Source organism: Delphinapterus leucas, chromosome 3 (assembly GCF_059928025.1).
Source record: "Delphinapterus leucas isolate spDelLeu-1000000601 "Yukka" chromosome 3, BTC_Dleu_Yukka2, whole genome shotgun sequence".
Taxonomy (NCBI): domain Eukaryota; kingdom Metazoa; phylum Chordata; class Mammalia; order Artiodactyla; family Monodontidae; genus Delphinapterus; species Delphinapterus leucas.
Genome location: NC_143131.1, coordinates 118,276,452 through 118,298,429, shown reverse-complemented (window position 1 = coordinate 118,298,429; position 21,978 = coordinate 118,276,452). Strand labels below are relative to the sequence as shown.

Sequence of the window (21,978 nt, the reverse complement as noted above, 5' to 3'; positions counted from 1 at the left end):
GGAGTGCAACCATTCAGGATCCCCTCTCCCAGGGGTTTGTCTGAGCATCTCTCTGACCGGCATGAATCAGAATACAGCCGGACACAGATGTCAACCCTGGCACTCCCGCTGTGAAAGCCTGTGCTAAATGTTAGGATTTGAAACCAGAGCTCATGTGCAGCTTGAGACGTACTTTAACCTAAATTCTTGCTTCCAGTGTCGCAAAACCCCCTAAACCTAACCAAATCAAAGCAAAATAAAGTGTGGGTAATTGACTAGCCACAAGTAGAGAGATACTGTTTCTAAGACTCCTTTTGAAACGAAACAAACTTGACTTCCTTTTGTTCAATGGTAGAAATATTTACCTAGAATGGATGCAGGCTAGTGTGTGGGCACAAAAAGGATTTAAACACACACACACGTTTATCACCAACTCTGTCAGGCCCGACATGTTTTGATAAAAGCTGATTTGGATTCCAAAGAACAGACTGTTTTTCAACGGAAACAGCATCTCATCAAGTCAAAAGGTCCTCAGCAGTGCCAAAGCCAGGGGGCAGGTCCTAAGCCGTCGGGGGTCTCAGGCTGCAGGCTGAGACTTAACGAAATATGGTCCTAACCAGCTGACCCAGAGAGGAGCCGACATACGCATACATCCATTCTAGATAAATATTTCGTTTTGTTTTCCTAAAGCCAACTGTGGCCCTTCAGTACACGCCCGGGTAGCGTGTACCGTGGAGGCCGGCTCGGGTCCGAGCGCGTAGAGGCCCGCTCCAACAGGTGCAGCGCGGTTGCGCCCGGCCAACCTCGCGCGGGGTCTCTCCCTGGCACCCGTACCGGCACCGGCGCCGGGCCAGACCAGAGCCCCAGGGCGCAGAGACCGGCCTGCGCGTCGCCTGCGGCCGCTTCGCAGTGGTGGGGAGAAGGCAGGGGGCTGAGATGCGTCCTCCCTCGCCCCCTCCTTAAATTCCAGCGTCCTCCATTTGCTGCGCCCGGGGTGCGGCCTATTCAATCGCCGGCCCCAAAATCGGGGCGGCTGCGAGAGCAGAGCCGGGGCTGCCAAGAGGGCGAAGGAGGGGCGGGATGCGAGCGAGGCGAGTCCGCCGGGCAGTGCCCTGTGCGCGTGGAGCTGGGCGCGCTGGCGGCCCGTCACCTGTGCGGGCGCGCAGCGGCTGCGCCCCCACCCAGGCCTGGGGCGCCCAGAGCGACCGAGACGGCCCGAAGGCGGGGCTGGAAGTAGCGGCCCGGCCCCGCTGCGGCGGCGGCGGCGGCGGCGAAGCCAAGGAGGTTCTGGCGGGCGCGTCTTCCCTGGCCGGGACGCTCCGGCGCTTAGCGCCGGTGCCCCGGGCGTCCCAAAAGCCGGCGGGCACCCTATTCGCCCCCTGGCGGCTCTGGGGACACGCCGGGCGCCGCCGCCACCACCGCCGCGGGATGAGCTGTCCACAGCAGCACTGGGCGCCGCCCGAGGTCACGCAAGGATCTGTCCCAGGGCTACGAACCGGGAGGCAGATCGCCCTTGGGAGGAATGGAGGGGTGGTAGGACGAGGCAACTATGAGGTTTGGGGGTTTTCCTGGGATCCACGTCCCCTACATCGCGCGTGGGCTTCTCCACCAGCGTGATAACTGACACCCAGGCACCTCACTCCCGACTGGTCCTCCCTCCCTTCACCCTGGAAATAAAAGCCTCCCTGTCATTCTCACCCATTCTGGGAAATGGCCCCCATCTTCCCTCCTTCTGCAGTGACCTGACAATGGTAGCCTTGAAGGCACAGCCGCACCGGACCTGCCACTCCCCGGACCTTGCGCAGGCAGAGAGCCCTGAGGCAGTGCTGGTAGGTTAGTAGGAGAGGATCAGCGTTCAACGGGGTCCCGAGTGCCCATTGGGAGCCTAGCACTGCCCTTGGTTTTGTAGGAGGTTAAAAGTCCTTGCCCTCTGGGTGCTTCCAATCTCAGAAGACAAACACACCTAAGAGACTGTTGTCATAGCAAGTAGCCTGGCAGCAGGAGCTTCAGGAGAGGACATAGTGGAGATGGGCTGGAGTGGGAACACTGGAGCCATTAGAACTTGCTAAGTGGACAGGATTTGGAAGGGGAGAGGGAGAGGAAGAGGGAGGGAGGGAAAGAGAGATAGAAGATATTCCTGGTCCAGTCTGGAGTGGTGTGGAGGGCTGGTCTGGGAGAGCTAGAGGGGCCACCCCTAGAGGCTCTGTAAGGGTGGGCTTCTGCAGTGGGAGAGACAGAGAGAAGGAAGAGCTGGAGGCTGGATGCCCTCTGGGAAGCAGCAGAAGAGCCTGCTCTGAGGTGCTGGCTGAGGCAGGCTGCCACTTGCACAGTTCCGAGGTCTTCTTCAAGAGGCTGGGTCATACACTACAAAAACCAAAACAACCCCCCTCCCCCCACAAACAAAAAAAACCGTGGGTCACACTCAGAGGTTTTTGTCCAGAAGGAGGAAGCCCAGGTTATGGAAGGAAGAGGGAGCGGCTGTAGGCTAGGTCCAAAGGTGAAAAGATTAAAAGAGTGAGGCGGGAGGGAGCCGATGAAGTAGCGCTGGGATGAGAAGGAAGCACCAGGCTGCTTCCTGGGGAGGAGGAAGCCAAAGGGCAGGAGCCTGTCTGAGGGGCCAGCAGGGGGCGCAGGGGCCCCAGAACCTCAGGCCCGCCAGAGCTGGCTGTAGTTGACAGTCTGGCTGTGTCAGTCTCTGACCCATTTCGCATTCCATTTTCCTTACCAAAGTCATCTCAGGTAATTGGGAAGAATGCTTCCCACCCAGCATCTGGCTTTGTACAGAAGATGTGGCAAACCCAGGATGAAACTTCTAAGCCTCACTGTGCCCTCCTGTCCAAATCTGTCTAGGTCTTAGGGCTGCAGGTATCTTGCCTCAGCGTTTGGCTTAGAAAAGCTATCTTTCTGGCAGCGGAGACAGCCACTGGGTCTTGCCTCAGTAGTGTGTCTTCCTACTTGGCCTTAGCATCCAGAAAGGACTATCCATGCCTGGGGTTGGGTAGCTTCATGGTAACCTCTCATCCAGACTCAGGGGCAGGCTCTGAATAGGATCATGGGGTCAAGCCTGGCAGACAAAGAGTGAAGAGCCCACACACCCAGGCACTGGCTATGCCAGCACTCCCAAGAGAAGAACTGAAGCTGCCCAGATATTGAGCTGGGAGAGTTAGGGCAGGCTGTCCCAAGCCACCAACCGCAAAGCGGGCTTTGGGCGACGGGACTCCCCTGCAGCCAAGCAGTCAAACAGGGCAGACTATGAGATGCTCGTCAGGCATGGCAGCCCTGGAGAAGGCAGAGGGAGAGGGCAAGCACTGTCACCAAATCCTGCCCTAGTGATGCCTCTGTCAGGGCACTCCACAGGAGAGGGCCCAAGGAAGCACCATTTGAAAGAAAAGCCAGGGTCAAAAGTCTTTTGACATAAGAGTGGAGTGGGGTTCCAGTGTGTGCAGAGATGGGGTGATGGAAGGAGGGGAAGGGCCCTGGCCTGGCAGGAATCGCATAGGCCAGCAGCACTCCTTTGCCCAGGCCAGATTTCCTTCCCTTAGCAATCAGATCACAATTAAAGGAGAGTCTCCACTTACTCATGCTCTGCTTGAATTCTTCCAGGGTCAACCACCTGCACTTTCCCCATCTTCTTTTTTTTCAATCCTTTCATGTTCAACTTTTTTGTGTCTTTTTTTTTTAATTCATTTTTTATTTTTGGCTGCATTGGGTCTTTGCTGCAGTGCACGGGCTTCTCATTGCGGTGGCTTCTCTTGTTGTGGAGCACGGGCTCTAGGCATGCGGGCTTCAGTAGTTGTGGCTCATGGGCTTCAGTAGTTGTGGCTCGTGGGCTCTAGAGCGCAGGCTCAGTAGTTGCGGTACACGGGCTTAGTTGCTCCGCGGCATGTGGGATCTTCCCGTGTCCCCTGCATTGGCAGGCAGATTCTTAACCACTGTGCCACCAGGGAAGTCCTTCCCCATCTTCTAAAGGAGCCTGGTGAAAATAGGGAGAAGCATGCTGCGTTTCTTCATGGACAATGCTTGTGGGAGTGTGCCTGAGGGTTTGTGTTCCCTGTGGTATTTGCTACCATTACCCCTCTCTCCCTTGGAACATGCCCCAGAGGGGAACATGGCCTCTCGGCCACCTTTCCCTGCCACTTGTTTTTCAAATTTACAAACACAGTATCAATATCTAAGTCCCTACTATGTGCCAGGCACTGTGGCAAACATGTTAGGTGCACGGCCTCATTTGCTCCTCACAATAGCTCAGGGCCCCATCATCCCTACTCTTTAACTGGTTCCAGTTCCCAATCCCAGCCAGGCACAAGGGGTTGAAGTCTGTTCCCTAAGCTGATATAGAGGACACAGTCCAATCTTGGCATCACTCACAGTGTGGTGGCTCAGTAAGTATTAATTAACTCTGAGGACAAGCTGCACTTTGACTCCCCTCTGGCTAATTAAATAAACCTGCCATGTAAATCAGTAGAGGGGACAGAGAGACGTTAGGCTATATTGAAAAGAAACTGGGCTGAGGGACAGTAGGACTGTTGGCCTTCAAGTAGAAATTGATCTTGGCCTGCTCTGGCTCTCTTTGCATTCTTTGAAGCTAGGGCCAGAGTGGTGGGGATGAGGAATAACCCCTCTTGGAGAAAGCCTCCCCTGTGAAGTCCTGGAGAACTGGGAGGAGGTAGGCAGGACTCCCGTGCGCACAGGGCCCCCCCGTTGCCTACAACGACATGAGAGTTCTCTAAGGAACAAGACAGAACTGGCTGGCCCTCACCCTCCCCTCCCACTGCATCCTCATCCTTGAGTCATCATGTCCCTGTGGTCCTGGGTCGGCTGTAGGGGACCTGGGACCCAGGTAAGACATGCTGTGAAAGCCCCTTCCCACCGTTGCTGGCAGTGTTAGATTGTTGGGGCCGGCAGGCGCCTTGCTGGGCTCTGCTTCCTTCTGCTTCTTCCAGAAGAAAATGAGCCATGGCAATTGCTCAGGCCCTCTGGAGGCCCAGTTCCCCCTCTGACCAACTGGGAGAACTGGGGCAGGCCATTTAACCTCACCAGGCCTGGCCCTACTCCATTAAATAGGGAAGTAATAAGGTCAGCCTCACAAGGGGCCTGTGCATAAGGTAAGGGCTCAGCAAGTAGTACCTGTTTGATGACGACGACGACGACGACTGTCTGGTTCATAACAACCAATTGTATCCCTAATAATGCTGGTCTGTCTTCAGATGTAGCTGGAATAGCTACTGTGTTTGAGCCCTAAGCTGTCACTTTGAAGGTGGTTATTTTCTATATGGAAAAAGAAAGAACATCATCTCTAAATAATGTCATGAAGTCAACATGTAAGGCTAAAATGAGACAAGGTAAGGGTGAGGGCAAGGGAAGAGTAAGTGTAGAAGTTGCTGAGAAAGGATGTGGCAGTGTGGCAGGATGCCTATGCCCTTTCCCCTCCCATCCAAGTCTCTTCCTGCAGCCACTTGGGAGCCTTTGCCCCTCAGAGCCCTCACTCCTCCTTTTCCCTTGGGATAGTGTTTCGAGCAGGGCTCAGAAGATTAAGGCCAACTCTGGGGGCCTGTGGCTCATAGCAGGCAGTCCCCGAAACTGTCCTCTCCTAGGGGAAGTCACACGGGTTGCCATGGTGGGCCACAGGAGCCCTGCAGAGTCCCCTAGAGCTGCCAAGCAGGCACAAGACAAACGTTTACATTCAACGTATTGGAACAGATCAAATGTGGTTCTCAAAAAACTCAGACTTGCAAGCTTTGGAGAAGGCCCAGGTTTGGCTCCTTTTAACTCCCAAACAAATTCTTGTGGGATGTTGCAATTACTTGTGACAATCCCTCTCCCTGCCTGGGACTTTGATTTCAGATTTAGACATGTAAAACTGGGTGGCTGGCTGGGCCTTGAGCAACTTGGGGGGTGTGGTGGGAGATGGTTAGGGAAAATTCTTTGCAGCATATTATGTTTGGAAGCGAGACCTCGAGGAATCAGACGCTGTAGCTCTGTTTGTGTTATAGAACTTTTCAGCCCCTGTGGCAGATTTCCTGGCCTTGAAATTGGTTCACTATGCGGGAGTGGCTCATTCTGTCCTTTGAAACACAAATGTCTAGGAATCATTTTATGGAAGTCTTATGTTGGAGTAACTTTCCAACCACTATGACAAATTCTGCAGTCCTTACCCTGAAATCTTATTCACTGGATAAGCAGCAGGTGAAGATTTATCAAGGGGATATTTTAGTGGTAAGTGGTGCTGACCTCACCCAAAGGTACCTGGAAACAGGAGGAGGTGATGCAGAGACAGCCAAGTGGATGCAGAAACAGGAGAGGAACATGGCCGGGCAAAACATGTCTGGGTGTCTGGACTCCATGGCCTTTCTTGGTACTCAGGTGTATATGCAAACACTTTGGGCAAACTGCCTATATCTTTGTGTTGCCATCGTACCTGGCCTTAAAGCACATTCAGCTATTCTGGGGGATGAGGTGAGGACCTGGACCCTGGTCAGGCTCCTTTTTCCTACTTCCTGGCTGCCACACCTGCTCTGAGAGCCCAGAAAACTTCAGCTCTGGCTTTTTTGGCTTTCATATTGGCAACAAAACAGCTGGATACAGCTATCCCTGGAAGAGTTTTGAGCAGAAGGGCTAGGACCTCTTGGCCATTGGCAGTCAGCTGGATCTAACAACCTGCCTCTTGAGGCTGGTGCACAGAAATCAGGAATCAAAAATGCCTGGGAATTCCTAGACACTCTGTAAAGTTGAGGGTGGTGAGCAGAGTCATAGGCTGCTATCTGTTGGCAAGTCAGGGGCAATAAGCTCTTCCTTTTAGTGTAGGCATCGGGCATAGAATCATTAACACTGCTATTCTCTCGAATACCTGTGAGCTCTCCTTCCAAGCTATCATCTTGTCTGAATGAAGCTTAGAAATTACATGGAACAATGTGAAAAGACAGAAGGTCAGAATGAGAGACTGTGTTTCAGGCCAACCAGACTCTCAGGGAAATCCTGACTAAAGAAAATATTAAGCCGTACTACTCTAGATTTGAAATATTGGAATTCCTGAGAGAGCAAGACGAGAAGGGGGATTCTAGGAATGGGATATGAAAGCAGGGCATAAAAGAGATAGGACAATTCCCCTGAGTACTTTTGGGTCTTGGACAGATAAAGCTTGGAATTCCTGAGCAAAAGCAAATACTCAACTGTTTCATCCATCTCTGAGTGGGAAGAGGGAATGAGTAAGCTAGAATCACAGGACACCGCAACACCAGGCTCTGGTGGCTCAGGACACCAGCCAATGGACACTGAGAGACTGCAGGGGTCAGGAGAAGAGAGAATGTCTCCCCTGGAGGCCCTTAAGAACATAGCTGAGACATTCTATTTCTGGATAAGAAGGCTCAATATTGTAACGATATCAACTCTCTCCCAACTTAATTTACATGATAAATAAAATCCCAACCAAAATCCCAATAGGACTTGTTAAATGAAATTTGACAAGCTGACTGGGAAGTACATCTGGAAAGAAAAAATATGTAAGAATAACAAAACAATTTTGGGGAAAAGAATGAAAGAGAAAAATACACTGTATCGACACACACTCAAAAGCTACAACTATTAAAATGGTACTGTACAAGGAATATAAAAAAGTTCAATGCAACAGCATAGAGAATCCAGACAGTCACATATATTTACGGGACTTTTGAATATGAGAAGAGTAGTATTTCAAGTCACGGGGGAGAGGATGGCCTATAGGATAAATAATTCTGGGCAACACGTGACCCTCTGCCCAAAGAAAAGAAAATAAGGTTAGATCCCTAGCTCACACCATATATGAACATAAATTCCAGATGGATTAAAGAACTAACATAGAAGTACAACTATTGGGCTGGCCAAAAAGTTCGTTCGGGTTTTTCCGTGACATCTTACAGAAAAACTCGAATGAAGTTTTGGCCAACCCAATATGAAAGAAATATAAGAAAATATGGGAGAATATGTTTATTATCTGGGCATAGGGAAACCTTCTTTAAAAACCATAAAATACAAAGCCATGAAGGAGAGGACAGATACATTTGATCAAAATAAAAAGCCTCTGTATAACCCAAGGAACTATTATAAGGTTAAAAGGACAAGTCGGCCTGGACCAAGGGGTGGCTCATTCTGCCTGGCAGCAGACTGTGAGACCAGATGGCCTCGAAGGCCTTTCCTTTCCCTCACAATTCCTTCGTAGAAGTCAGGGTTCAGGAGGAAGCAAACACCAGAGGGTGGGTACTTTCCATTGTTATCATCCTCAGAGCCCTACAATCAAGAGACAACTCAAGTCATAGTTATTCAGAGCCAGCGTAAAATGAGCGGGTTAAGTGGATCAGTGTGCAGGAGAGGAGCAATGAAGCAAGATGGAAGGACCAGAAACAGTTTTGCTGGCCCTGGGTGAGGAGGAGGAGGAAGGGCTGACTCTCTGTCAGACATCATGGTCTCCAGTCTGTAGGCCCATCTTTCACAGAGGGGATGTGGCTCAGGCAGATCCTCCCAAGACCTCATTTTCCCTGCGTAGAGAGCCTTTTGGAAGAGCATGTGGAGAAAATGTTGCCCTGTGTGGGCTTTAATACCTCCATCAGACCCCTCAGCTCTGTGAGGATCAGGGTAGTCCTGGGATGGTGGCCCCTGTCCAGACCCCTAGTGGCAGTGAGGATGGGGGTACCTGCGTTCTTGGGTGGGCTGAGTGGCCTTATATGGTCTGATGACTCCAAATCAGAGGCCTATGTCCTAGAGACTTGACTCTATTTCATGTCTAGAGAATACTCCAACTCAAGGCCCCCAAAGAAAAGTGAAACTCTTGTCCCATGGAGCTTCTGTCAGCCAATTCACCCTAGAGGGATCAGGTTCTGCTCTTGGGGGAGACCAGGGAACCATTGTGTTCAGCTAGTCTCAGCCCATACTTCCTACTTGTGAGCTGACTCTGAGCTAAGAGAGTGTTTGCCTGATTCAGGTAGGAGGACAGGCAAGCCTTAGGAAACCTCTGTCGCATTCTGATGCCATCCAGTAAGCTGGGTTGAGCACATGGACTTGAGGTTTGAGAGGAGGGGGAAAATTCTCAGCAGGGAGATAGATGCCATTTTTTAACATGAACGAGTAGCTGCAACAAGGAATGATGGGTATTGAGGAAAGCAGGAGACAGTACCAGGACTGGCCAGAATTGGAATACACTCAATGATGGAATCATATTCCAAGGAGCAGCAAACAATCTCAAAGGCCCCAAGTTGGCTTTCAGAGCTATTTTTCAGGGTTTGTAGGATGAGGGGCAAGGAGTAAATAAGCACAGCTGGGGAGAAGACTGGGGCTCCTAGCCTCTCATGAAAAGATGCCATAAGGGTAAGGAGAAGCCACTGCCTTGGTGAAATTAAAAAATGGACCACGGAACTTAGATTTAACGTCTCCAAAAGGAAGGAAACAACTACATATCAGTGCAAAAACTGTGGCTGAGTACCAACTATATAACAAGCACCCAAATGAGGGCAACATAAGGAGACCCCTGCACCTCACCCCCCACCATTACTGCTACCACACCAACCTAGCACAGTCACTCAACCCTGCTTCCCACCTCTGAGTTGACACCAGGCCAGTCCCCCCATCTGGCACAAAATATGGCAGTTTAGAGTGCTTTATAATATTGCAACCAAACTTCAGAGAAAATAAGGGATATTTAGCTAGCTCAAAATCCCCAACTTCCAAATGGAGAGGGCAAGCTCCAACCAGTCAACCTAGGTGCAATAAAGAGAATAGCTCTTTTTCCTCGAAGCCTAAGCAGCCCTGCTTCCAGGTCCTCTTCAGTCCTTCTGATCAGCCAAGCTGAAGAATGCAGCTTCTCAGAGACCCCCTAGAGGAGGGTTCTATTTCTACTCTCAGATCAGGACCAGTGATTCTGAACCTATTTGGGCTGTAACTTCCTTTGAGAGTTTTGAAGAAAACTATGGATGCTCTTCTCAGAAAAATGTACCTTGCACATACAGGTATAATCTTGTATAAAATTTCAGGAGCTTTACAGACCCCCAAAAGCCCCAGCTTAAGAATTTCTGCCAGCACTTCCCTGGTGGTGCAGTGGTTAAGAATCCGCCTGCCAATGCAGGGGACATGGCTTCGAGCCCTGGTCCGGGAAGATCCCACATGCCACGGAGCAACTAAGCCTGTGCGCCACAGCTACTGAGCCTGCGCTCTAGAGCCCACATGCCACAACTACTGAGCCTGTGTGCCACAACTACTGAAGCCCATGAGCCTAGAGCCCGTGCTCCACCACAAGAGAAGCCACCGCAATGAGAAACCCACGCACCTCAATGAAGAGTAGCCCCCGCTCGCCACAACTAGAGAAAAGCCCGTGCACAGCAACGAAGACCCAACGCAGCCAAAAATAAATAAATAAATAAAAATTTCTGCCAAAGGCAAATCTCTCCTTTCCTTATGCAAGAGCTGTTCCCCAGGCCTGATTAACTGCTATCTTAGATGTCCAACAGGTGAATTAATATTCAGCATTGACCTCTAGTCATCCTGCACCCTTGGCAGATGGCAGATTCTCTGTTGTTGCCTGTAGCCAGAAGGAAGCAGAGCCCCTAGACTGAGACCTCGTTTTGTTTTTCAAAAGAGCGCTCTCCTCCACCATCCCTAGAAAACCTCAGACATTCCAGGCCTGGAACAGAGATAGTAAGCGACAAACCAAAAATAAATCTGGTCCAGTACACATCTGGGCCTGTGAAGAGAGCACCACAGACTGGATCCTCCTTGGGCTGGCAGGAGAAAGGTATGTAGGTAGGACCAAAGCTGAAATGGGAAGGGGTCAGATTGGGTTCCCCTCCCTTCAGCCAAATGCAGTCTAGCTGGTCACTCTTGAGAGGCATGTGCTCTTTTCACGGCTCCTCCACCTGGGAGCGCAGAGGCTAATGGAAGCAGGGCTCCTATCGGCTACACAAGTTCCACATTTGTCTCCCTTCTGACCGACAACCGCAACAACAGCAAGGATAATGATGATGAAAGCATTTATTAAACACTACTCTGTGCTGTAAGTTCTTCACAGGAATGATTTCATTTAATCTTCCCAACAATCACATGAACTCTTATCCCATTTATAGATGAGGAAATTGAGACCAGGGGAGGTTAGGTAGAGTTGCTGAAGGCCACAAAGCTAGTGAGTGACAGAGTCTGGATCTGCATCGATCTGATTTCAAACCTAATATTTTTAACCTCCACCTCCATGCTCCTTCCCCAAAGGCCAGAACTCGGACAAAGGCCCTGGAAATCCTCCAGAGTGATGGTCTGGTCTCCAAGTCCTTGCTTCCCCTTCCTTATCCTCTGCCCACCATGCAGCAGCCTGGTTCTCATCAGGGTCTCACTTTATGGCGAGTTGGTTGGAAACTCTCAAACTCTACCTCCTATCTCTGTATGACTTTGCTATTTGAGTCCATATTCCATAGCCCTAAATTTATCTTGGAGCCTAAATTTATTTTAAAGTCAGCTGAGCTCAGGAGCCTCATTTCCTCCTCAGGTTTAGAATGAAGGAGGGAGGTTCTTTTTCGCTGCTGCCCTGGAATGTTATGGGAGGGAGGGGGTTTAGTTGTCACCACTCTCATTTTAAAGACTCGGGGGAGGGCCAAGTAACAGAGAGTAGAAGAGCCAGGGCTTGGTGAAACGTCACCAGTGATGTTGGTGCTCTATGGAAGCCATACTTCTCTGGACACCTCCTACCCTGTGGCATTTGGAAACAGGGCATATAACCTCTTGGATAGCTAGTCTCCTCCCTTCCCTCAACTAGTGGATTCCAGGGAGAGTGAATTCCCAGCTCATCAAGAAGCCCAGAAGAATGCTGCCCATCAAATGCTCAGTGGCCAAGGGGCCCCCTAAGTGCATGCTGAATGGCTGGAGCCCCAACCCACAGTGCTTTGGGGGGCAGTTGTGGGCAGAGTGGGCATTAAGCTATCTGTTGAGGCCAGGGTTATTGCCCTTTCCCCAGAACCTCATCTGGAGATGAAATACCTAGGGAGAGGAGATGCTGAGGCCCGTACAGAGGTGGGAGGTGCAGGAAGCTAAGGAGAGTTGGCAGCAGGCAGAGAAGAATCATCTCATATTCAGGGTCCCTGTCCTATGCCACCTGTGGGCAAGAGGTGAGATAAAACAGGATGATAGTACTTGCATTCAACATGGATGAGGAAGTCAGCCCCCAGAGGCACTCTGGGAGTGGATGAAGTCCAACCGCCTAGCTGAGAGATGTTTACTGAGTATCTGCTGTGTGCCAGGCTTGTCTAGGCACTGGGGATGCCTCAGTCCTGCCCTCACAGTGTTAGCGCATCAACAGAAAAAGAAAAGAGTTTTGGACAGTGATAAGCACTAGGAAGAAAAAGGAAACAGTGCTGTGAGGGAGAGTGATTGGAAGGGGGTCTCCTTGAAAGGAGAACATGAAAGCTGAGGCCTGTTTATGAAAAAGGGCCACTGTGTGAGGATCTGTAGGGAAGCACATTCCAGGCAGAAGGAAGAGCAAAGCCAAAGACACTTAGGTGGCAATGGGCTCCATGCATTCAAGACACGGGAAGATGACCAGTATGGCTTAAGAGAGATGAACAAGGAGGTGAAAGGAAGGAGAGAAAACTGAGGAGTTAGATGGGGCCAGATCATAAGGGTCTTGTAACCATATTTATGGGCAAGCTGCTGTGTGGAGAATGGATTACAGGAGGCAAGAACGGCCATAAGGAGACCTGCGAGGAGGCCATTAGGTGAGTAAATGGGGGACCATATAATCTGTTACCCAAACCAGGATACCGTGTAACTGAACAGGGGTGCTGCAAACAATTAAACAGGGACAACAGGCATAACCAGGACTTGCCACCGACAAAGCTCTAGCTGCCGTCAGTATGCCCCAGCCAGGACTGTCACAGGAAGCTCCACAGTTTTTAGCAGTTCTGCTCTGACACACAGCTCCCAGCTCCAGGAGAAGAAATCACTTTGCTGTTTGCCCAGGCTCTGGCCTGGTGCCCCATGCCCAAGCATTTGGTTTTTGTTTAGAGGCCACAGGCTACACTTGCAGCACAAATGGAGCAGGAAGCCGTTTCCCCTGTGTTCTCTGGCACGGGGGCTGTCCACTCTCAGCGACAACCAATAGGGCATGAATGAAGGAACAAACAGGGAGCATGTGGCCACCCCTTCTCAAGGTGGTGTGGCGAGGGTGGAAGCCAGAGAGGCACGGACAAGCTCTAAGTTCCAGAGCAGGGATTCTTAACACGGACTTGAGGAGGTCTGTGAAGCAGGCGAGAGGGCCCCAAGCTTTCATGAGTCTCAAACCTAAAACTCCAAAAGAGATAAAGAAGCTTTGCTTTAGAGAGCAGTGGTTCTCACACTTCACTGTGCCTCAGAGTCACCTGGAGAGCTTGTTACAACAGGGATTGCTGGGTTCCTGCAGGTTCTGATTCAGTTCCGTCTGGAGTGTGGACCAAGAAGTTTCTATTTCTGGGGACTTCCCTGGTGGTCCAGTGGTTAAGACTCCGCGCTTCCAGTGCAAGAGTCGTGGGTTCAATCATTGGGGAACTAGGATCCCACATGCCGTGTGGTGCAGCCAAAAAATTGGGAAAATTTTTTTTTTCTATTTCTAACAATTTCCAAGGGGATGCTAATGCTCTTGGTCCAGGGGCCACACCTTGAGAATCACTGCTTTAGAGGATACAAGAAACATGAGGGATTATGAGGGATTATGATCGTCCCTTTTCAGACAAGAGTTCTAATAGATACCACAGCCTTCTAAACCACCCCTAAGTCCCAAGGAATTTCATATTTTATTTTTGGAAGAAGCCCCTGGAGAGTGACACTCTGGACCTTCCCTTAGAGGTCAGGAAGCATCTGGGAAGTAGTATTTTAGAGGATGCAGGAAAGTGCCTTCAGAAACGTAACAGCCCAAGCAAAACTTTGAGCTGGAAACTACAGGGCTGGCCCTGACTGATCCAATTACTTGGCCAATTGTTGGAAAATAGCGAGGTTTGGGGAATCTGGGCAGACCCAGATCCTCTCCTGGAGACTGCCTCCTGTTCCTTTTTGAGCCTATATCTGGAGCCAAATGAACCCAGATAGGAGGTCAGCCATAAGGATGATAGGGTGTCTGCTGGGGGGTATAATCTGGGAACAAGAAAGAAATCGACAGCTCCGCTAGACAGAATTGAAGAGCTCATTCACAGAGCTTTTTGATCAGGTCATCGTGGTGAGGATGGGAAGAGGCAGGAATAGTACTCAGCGCTGTACTTAAAGCAAGAGCAGTGGAGAGAGGCCTGGAAGGGCCATTTGCCAGCTTTCCTCAGACCTGCTCCGAGTAAGTCATTCCCCCATGAAAGGGGCAGGGGAAATGAAAATGTGGATTCATTCATGAATCAACCTTCAGAACAGGAAATGTGGCTTTTGAGTTATACAGAGAAATCTTCCTTTGCTGCAGGGAACGCTGGCTTTGCCATCCAGCTAAATACATCCTGAGGTAAGGCACTGTCAAAGTCAGGAAGACCCTGCAAGTTAGGGGAGGAGGTAGCACTAGAGTGTCTGAGACCAAGGGTCTCAGCTTGCCAGGACTCATGACTTGAATTCTGACTGTGTGACCCTGGGCATACTACTCAATCTCTTTTTGTCTTAGTTTCCTCTTCTGTAAAATGGGGATAATAATAGTGCCTATTTCATAGGGTTGTAGTAAGATTTAATGAAATAACCTAGATAAAACACAGCTTGCATATTTTAAGCACTCGATATTAGCTTTAAAAACAAAAAAGTGGGGGGGCTTGGAAAAATTTAGGATGGTGGCAGTACAGACCCACCCTTAGTGTCACTGCCAGAGACAGAAAGAGAAGGCCGAGCTAGGTCAGAGCGGCTGCCAATCTTCCTAGGAGGCTGACAGAGAAACTCCTGCTCCCTGGGGAAGGTCTGAGTTGTGAGCTGAGCATGCAGGGAGAGTCAGGATTCCTAGGATGGTGGGGTTAACTGGACAACCCTGCTGGCTGTGAGGTAGGGATATCCTGCTTTTTTAAACATTGCAACATTCAGTGAGTCTGTTTGCGACATATTCTCACTGCCAGCCTAAGTGCCAAATGGCCTGATTTGATCAAAATGAATGAAAATCAATGTTGGTAGGAAAACTGGAACGACGTTATTGGAAACACTCCAGAGATTAGCAAAATTAAGGCAGAATCCCCATTTTCAGAGAAAAAAAAGTGGCTCCTCCTCAAGTTCCGGAAGCGTGGGGGATGGTGCTGAAGTGAAAGCAGTAGTGACTGTGCTGGCCCTGAGGTTACCGGGCAGCCAAACAGGGAAAAAGGGATCTCTTTCCTCTGATCCTGAATGAGCAGAACCTCTTCCACAACCCAGTACCCCAAGTCAAAAAGTCCAATCCGCCTAGAAATTGTTACTGGCACTAGGAACAAAGGGAGTTCTAAAAACCATGCAAAAGGGCCTAAGTAAATGACATACCACATGGTTAAATAAAAGTTAACATCCATTGGAGGTGGGGGGTGGGAAGCAATTGCCAATTATATCACTTTAGAAAAGAAAGTGCTGAATAAAAATGACTAATAGTTCTGTTGACCATGCTGGGCCCCTTTCTTGAGAGGCTCACATGGGCCTGTAAGCCTTGCCCTGTATAGTTCAGACCCATCCCAAGTCTGGGATGTTCCCCCTGTAGCCCTGCAATAGAACTCACCTCCAGCCCTCCAAAATAACCACAGGGCATATTTAATCATAGTCCCATTTGGAATCTTTTAAAGATTAAGGCCACAGGACAGTTAGGAAGGGGCCTGGCTTCTGGCTTTTCACTCCCTTATACTTACTACAAATCGTGGCTAGAGTTTCTACCACAACGTCCTGTACTAGAGAGCCCTCCTCTGGGACAGGGACCCAGGAGTTTGTCCGATTCCACCTTGAGGAGAGAGGGGAATCTTCAGGAAGTACCCACCTGTTCTCTGTGTGCCACCCAAATCAGAGGCACTACCGAACTTAGGGAAAATTAGAGTTTCTTAGTACCTGCCCTACCTACCCAAAACCCTCAGCTTTAAGTTTTCATGCAGCAAAATGTCTGTATTATTTTTACTGGAGTTGGTGATTGTCAGATGTGGAAGCTGGTCCAAAGCTAGCTAGCTGTGGCTAGCTGTAGTCCAACAGCTAGTCTGCTGTTCTCTACAAAGGAGGGCCATTTTAGCAGGAAAAAACCCAAAACAACAACGACAACAACAAAACTTTCTTGGAATTTACCCAGGGAAGCCTGAAACTGTGCTACTGCGAACTTGAGATATTTCTATGGCCATGCATCGGTTTTCAGAGTATAACTACTGTCATACACATTTAAATAACAATGAAAAAATTTTCTATAGTGTGACTTTTGCAGGAACGTTGTTCCTGCAACTGCTTGTTCTGAACCTTCTCATATCCAGCCTAAAAGTAAGTGAAAGCATCAGAAAAGATAAAATGAGGAGAAAGCACAAATAAAACTTCCAACTCCATTTCTAAAGGTTGAGGAAAATACCATACACCTGAAGCCACTGTTGCTTTTTGAGTCAGAGGCCATAAATGGGATGGTTCTTTTTGGTCAGATAATCTAATCTTCTCTGAGAAGGTCCCATTAAAACTATTCTGAAGGATCACTCCTGTGCCACATTTTTATTGGTAACTTCATTCACTGTCTACCACTCCACTCACTAGAAGAGCATTTTTGAAAGGATCTTATTTTCAAGCACAACTGCTATTTTCTGCAGAGGATTCTCTTCATCTTTTGTCATGACTCTTTTGTAACCCAAACCAACTTCAAATTTAAAACGACAGAAAACAAAAAGCCTTCTATGGAAAAGGGACATGATCTATGGGAAAAGTTTCTCTTTCTCTTCAATTGTGATAGCTTGGTTAACCGTCACACCACCAGAGAATTTAAAAAACTGACTCAAGAAGCAAGATGGGGAAGCCATTCACATAAAATCTCTAAAATTAAATTTGTTTTAAAATAAAATAGAAAACAGTTTTCCAGTGTGAGACAGCCCACTTAATCCTTACAGCAAGTTAATGATTAGGCAAGTATACCTGCTGCTGAATCCTTAAAATGGTTTCTATCCCCCCTCCCCCCCAAAAATTCCAAGAGCAACCATAACCACCCCCACCAAAGGCACTGAAACAAAAGACTGATCTGTTTATATAGTCACATGAAAAATAAACATCTTTATTTTTTTGCCTACTTTATTTCATTTTTTTCAAATAAAATTTAAATCTGTACAAAGTATACTGTTACAGTATATATTTTGTAAGAATCAATGCCTAAAAGAATCACAATACTTCAATAAGCAGTACAGCAGACCTCGCTAGTTTCAGCTTTGATATTGAACAAACTCAAGCCGGCTGATGCACAACACATTTGCTTGGTTTCCACATGGTGAGTTCCCAGCACTGAGATGGGAGAACATGACAGCAAGTATGGTTATATTACAGCCCGACACACTGAGCTTCTTCATGTGATAATAACTGCACATATTTAATACAGAATGCTCAAATTTACTTTTTAAATTGCATTTGCTTACTTCTTAGTTGGAAAAATTCAGCATTCTTAATGGGGTCCCCAAACAGTGCAAATTAATGATATTCTACTGTATAATTGGCACATCTCCAATAAGGATTAACTTGTAAACTCAAAGAATATTACAACTTTGTCTTCAATTTTAACTAACATACATCTGGTCCATTTAACCAAAATCATTTTGGAAAGATATTAGAGAACAATTCTATTTCTGAAAGGATATTGTTTTGACCATTCTTTAGAGAAGATAAATTTTTAAATTGTCGTTAAAATGTTTTACTATAAAAATTTTACAAACTCGATTAGAAATTTGAAGATTATGATTCACAGCAGACAAATACAAACTGTTTATATTCCAACAATACCTACTCTTAGACTTTCAAACAGAGCACATCCATGTCAGCTGTGTTAACTAAAATTTTGAACAGTGTACTAAATTTATAAGTGGTGCTGGGTCTAGCAAGTGTAAATACACAGTATATTTTAATGAAAAGAATTGTCTTCTTTATACTTTATTTGTTTTCCCATAAGGAAACAATGTTTACATTCTTTAATAAAGTTAATCTTACATCAGAATATAACTTAATACTGTCAGCAACAGGGACCACACACAGTAAATAAGAAGCACGTTTAAAATAAGTCTGAATTCACATAGATTAACATTTGTTGGTTAATAAAATATCGACAGTATTACAATCTTACAATATTTACAGTAAGAAAAATCTAGAGTAATATATACCTTTCACAGCAGGATTCCTTTTTTTAATTATTATTTCTTCCAGTTTGGGATTGTGTATACACGAAAAGCTCAAATAAAGCAACTCTGCAATATAATCTTAAAATAATGGCTACTGGGGGAAATTCTATCACAACCATTGAAAATAATGGTGACTTTTCACGGAGTCTGTGGCATCTGAGAACCTAGTTAATTAACCAAAGACTTGCTCAAACTAGCCTCAGTTACCCAGATTAAAGCTGCAGAACTCCGGCCTTCCCTGACTGCTAAAAACCCAACAGATTTTCTCAACATGCTATAAGAAAAGAGGGAAAATAGGTTTCAGTTCACACCTCATGGCTGGAAGCCTCCGGCCAGTGCACATTCCCCAACTTATGCTAAGAAGAGGGCCAGCTTCATCCCTAAAACACCACAAGAGTTTACCTTCCAACTACAGGGCACTGTGACACCAAGCTCACTCATTCCTCAACTTTCCAGCATTAGGATAAGGCATGAACTTGGCCTATATAATACACACCAGCATCTTAGAGACTTGGGGTCGGGGCAAAGAAATATACTAGTGCAGTTTGCACTGAGATCAACAGGGAAAATGGGAAGCGATGCATGTTTCCGATTAGAATAGCAAGAAGACCCACATCCCTAAACTGGAATTTGGCCAGGGCATCAGAGTTAGCACCCCCTCTCTGAGTACCACAAGCAATTAGGATGTGTGCTCTGGGCCTCCTCCAAGAGAGAGCATCTACAGTAAGTAACACCATGTGGGACATTAGTTCAGTGATGACTCCCAAGAAAGCAGATACAAGTCTTAAATCTGGGGCTGTCCACAGCACCTGAGGTCACTCATCAGAGCTGTGACCTGTCCCAACCCTGCTTACTTTAAGAGATCTGATGGGCACAGAGCACTCAGGGATACAGCTGCTGGCTACTTTGGACTCTAGATCTCACAGGTAATCAACAGGTATCTGGGATTGAATTAGCAGACTGTACCACAGCTCCTTAAACAGACACTGTCAGGTATGAAATCATGTCAAGCATGAATCTTCACTGTCAGGTCAGAAATCAAAGTGGGAGTCTTCCCACATCAGCCAAGGTTATTTTGTCAAAACCTTAGAGGAGTTGAACAGTTTTTCATGTTGCAAGTGATTAGTTTACTTATTTCAGTCAAGCTGGATTGGCAAACCAGACTGATTTATTTAGTTAGCTTTGTTTTTTTGATCCTTACGTATGTGTTAACCCAAAGCTGTTCTATTTGGGCTAAATACACTGACAGAGAAAATTCAAACAACAAAAGTTTTCAGCAAACTTCTGTGGCATTTTCTTTTTGGAAGTCAATGCAAGATCTAAAGGTATTTCTACCCAACAAAGTCTGTTTAAGTGTTTAATGTTATTTCCTTTTTGGTCCTATATAGAATGCTATGACTTCTATATAGGTCTGAATGCTGCTCCATGTAGATGCTTTCTGTATATCTAAAAATATATACTTTTCAGTAGTTCAATACATGGTTAATCTTCCCACAGAGGAAGATTTTTGTAATCACATGTTGCAAAGTAGAAAAACATCTCCTTTCTAAGAAAGGAAATACATATACTTTCCTATTGTACACTTTTGAATAAGCCCAAAGGCATGCACCAAAAAATCATTATTAAAACTAATACATGCACTAAAATGGTATACAGTTAGACTTAAATAAGGTGCTGCTTTCTCAATTTTTAAATTTGAAGAAGATATTTTGTCGGTTGTTGACTCAAAGATCTCCCCCGCCCCCACCCCGCTCCATGGCATCAAGAGAGAAAAATAAAAAGTAAGCATAAACCTTTAAACTATTCTTTACATGGGGGAAAGGACAGATATATCAACTATCTTATTTATAAACTGGATTCCCAGTTTTAAATAAAACCAATATTTACTGGTAAAAATTGTCAAAGCTAATACATCCAAACAAATGTTACTAGTAAATAATGTTCTACATAGAGAATAATTTACTTTGGTTTTATGCACCTTCTCAAAAATGATACCGGTGTCCCATACGTCACCAAACTGATGTGTTCCAGCAAAGCTGTAAGGCAAATCTTTTTCTTCCCTAGTGACGTCTTGTTTCCCAATACACAAAACTAAAATCTTTTGGTGAGAAAGGGGTTAAGATAATGGCTAACCCCTTGGCATCCTGAGCATTGTGGTTTATCAAACTCTACCCTGCTAGAAGCTGTCAGGCACCCTGACCCCTGCCTTGAACCAGGAGTGGCTCCCATGTCTAGAGATGCCCTGACTCCTTAAAAATAGCTCTCAGAACTTTGCTTCTTTTTTCCTTCTATCTGGATGTTATAATGTCTAACAAAGCTGGTTGGAATGTCACATTTTGCTAGTAGGGGCCATCATCTAACGATAATTCCAATCTGAAATGTTTTATGCCAATACTTAGTTCTTAATTTTATCAATTAATTGCATTAAAATTTTCTCTACAGAGTTTACTTAGAGATCCTTAACTTGGGTTTCAGAAGATGTGTGATGCCCCTGAGGTTGTATGCAAAATTATCTGTATATGTTGTATTTTCTTTCTGGGGAGAGGGTCCATCACTTTTGTCAGATTATCAAAGGTATCTGTGACCCCCAAAAGGGGTTGTAGGGACTTAGAGGGATACCCGTAATTCATTTTATAACAGGATTGGGAAATGGGGGCAGAAAACTAAAAATGGCCTCAAAAAAGGGGGGTGCCAAATTGTTGATCTTTTCCCTTTATTCACATTTGGGAAATAAGTGCTTCAAACTAGGAAAAATAACTAAGCTGATTAAATTCCATTTAAAAATAATCAAAGCCACTTTCTAAAATTTTTTCATTATCCATATATGGTAAATTTAGTCTCCAAGAAAAGGTTTGGAGACTGAATTTTTCTCTTTTCCCAAAGGAAGTTCATAGATATAATGCTGATCATCATCCACATTTAACCCAAGACAACATAAAACCTAAGACAACTCTAATGATGTAAGCCTTTATGATTTTGAATAAAGGATTATCTAGAGTCAAATACACATTTGTCAACCTTCATTTCCCAAAATTGGTCCATATTTAGATAACTACCGGGCACAATTCCACTAGATAAACCTAAAATCTGAACAACGGAAGTTTAACTTTCTACCTCAATTAAAAACAAAGCCACAAGTTTCCACAATAGAGTCCAGCCACAAACATTCACACTATATCACAGAGAAGTTTCTCATTTCAAATACATCACTGAATTTTCAGCAGAATTTGCAAACTTAAGATCCAGAATGAATAGCAAAACATGCTGAGACGAGCATGTCAAGAATTAAAACACCAGCCCCGCCGCACCGCCCCCCCCACCCCCCCCACCCATCCAGAAACACACTCAGGCATTCCAAAAATAAACCAGATCTGAAAAGAGGCCTCTCACTTGTTGGTTTTAAGTATGAAGTGCCTAAAAGGCTATGGGAAAGGGAATATAAAACGAAGTAATTAAATAACTTACAAAATATAATTTTAGCCAAAACACATTTCTGTTCTATTGACAAAACTGTCAATTTTTTTTTTTTTTGCAATTCCGAACACTAACTGTGTCGCGCAATCTCACTAAGACAAAAAATATGTTCACAGGTACACTTTTTGTTCTCCTATTCTTTCTAGAGCACATCTTGAGGTTATAATAATGCCTCTAGTTAAAATAAAGTCTCTTATCCCCTGCCACCCTCCCCTCCTCAAAAAGTGAGTCAACCTTGAATTCCAAA

The 21,978-nt window shown here is 46.5% G+C and overlaps 1 protein-coding gene and 1 long non-coding RNA gene across 3 annotated transcripts in view; both read right to left on the bottom strand.

Annotated features, from left to right (window-relative positions):
• Positions 1-17,076, bottom strand: part of LOC149749650 (uncharacterized) — a 44,193-nt gene extending 27,117 nt beyond the window's left edge. For both annotated transcript variants that reach the window (XR_016392773.1, XR_016392772.1), the window contains exons 1-2: positions 5,107-17,076; positions 3,558-3,952 (exon numbers count right to left, since the gene is read on the bottom strand). This is a non-coding gene — a long non-coding RNA (uncharacterized LOC149749650). The remainder of the gene's footprint in view (positions 1-3,557; positions 3,953-5,106) is intronic.
• A 52-nt stretch (positions 17,077-17,128) lies between these two features.
• On the bottom strand, positions 17,129-21,580 carry IGIP (IgA inducing protein). The gene has a single exon (XM_022588949.2). It carries the CDS (start codon positions 17,454-17,456, stop codon positions 17,295-17,297), a length of 162 nt encoding a protein of 53 aa, XP_022444657.1. The 5' UTR covers positions 17,457-21,580; the 3' UTR covers positions 17,129-17,294.
• Between the last annotated feature and the right edge of the window lie 398 nt (positions 21,581-21,978).

Excerpts from the sequence above, each read along its gene's own strand:
- IGIP (XM_022588949.2), bottom strand. The coding sequence starts at position 17,456 with ATGTGCAGTTATTATCACATGAAGAAGCTCAGTGTGTCGGGCTGTAAT.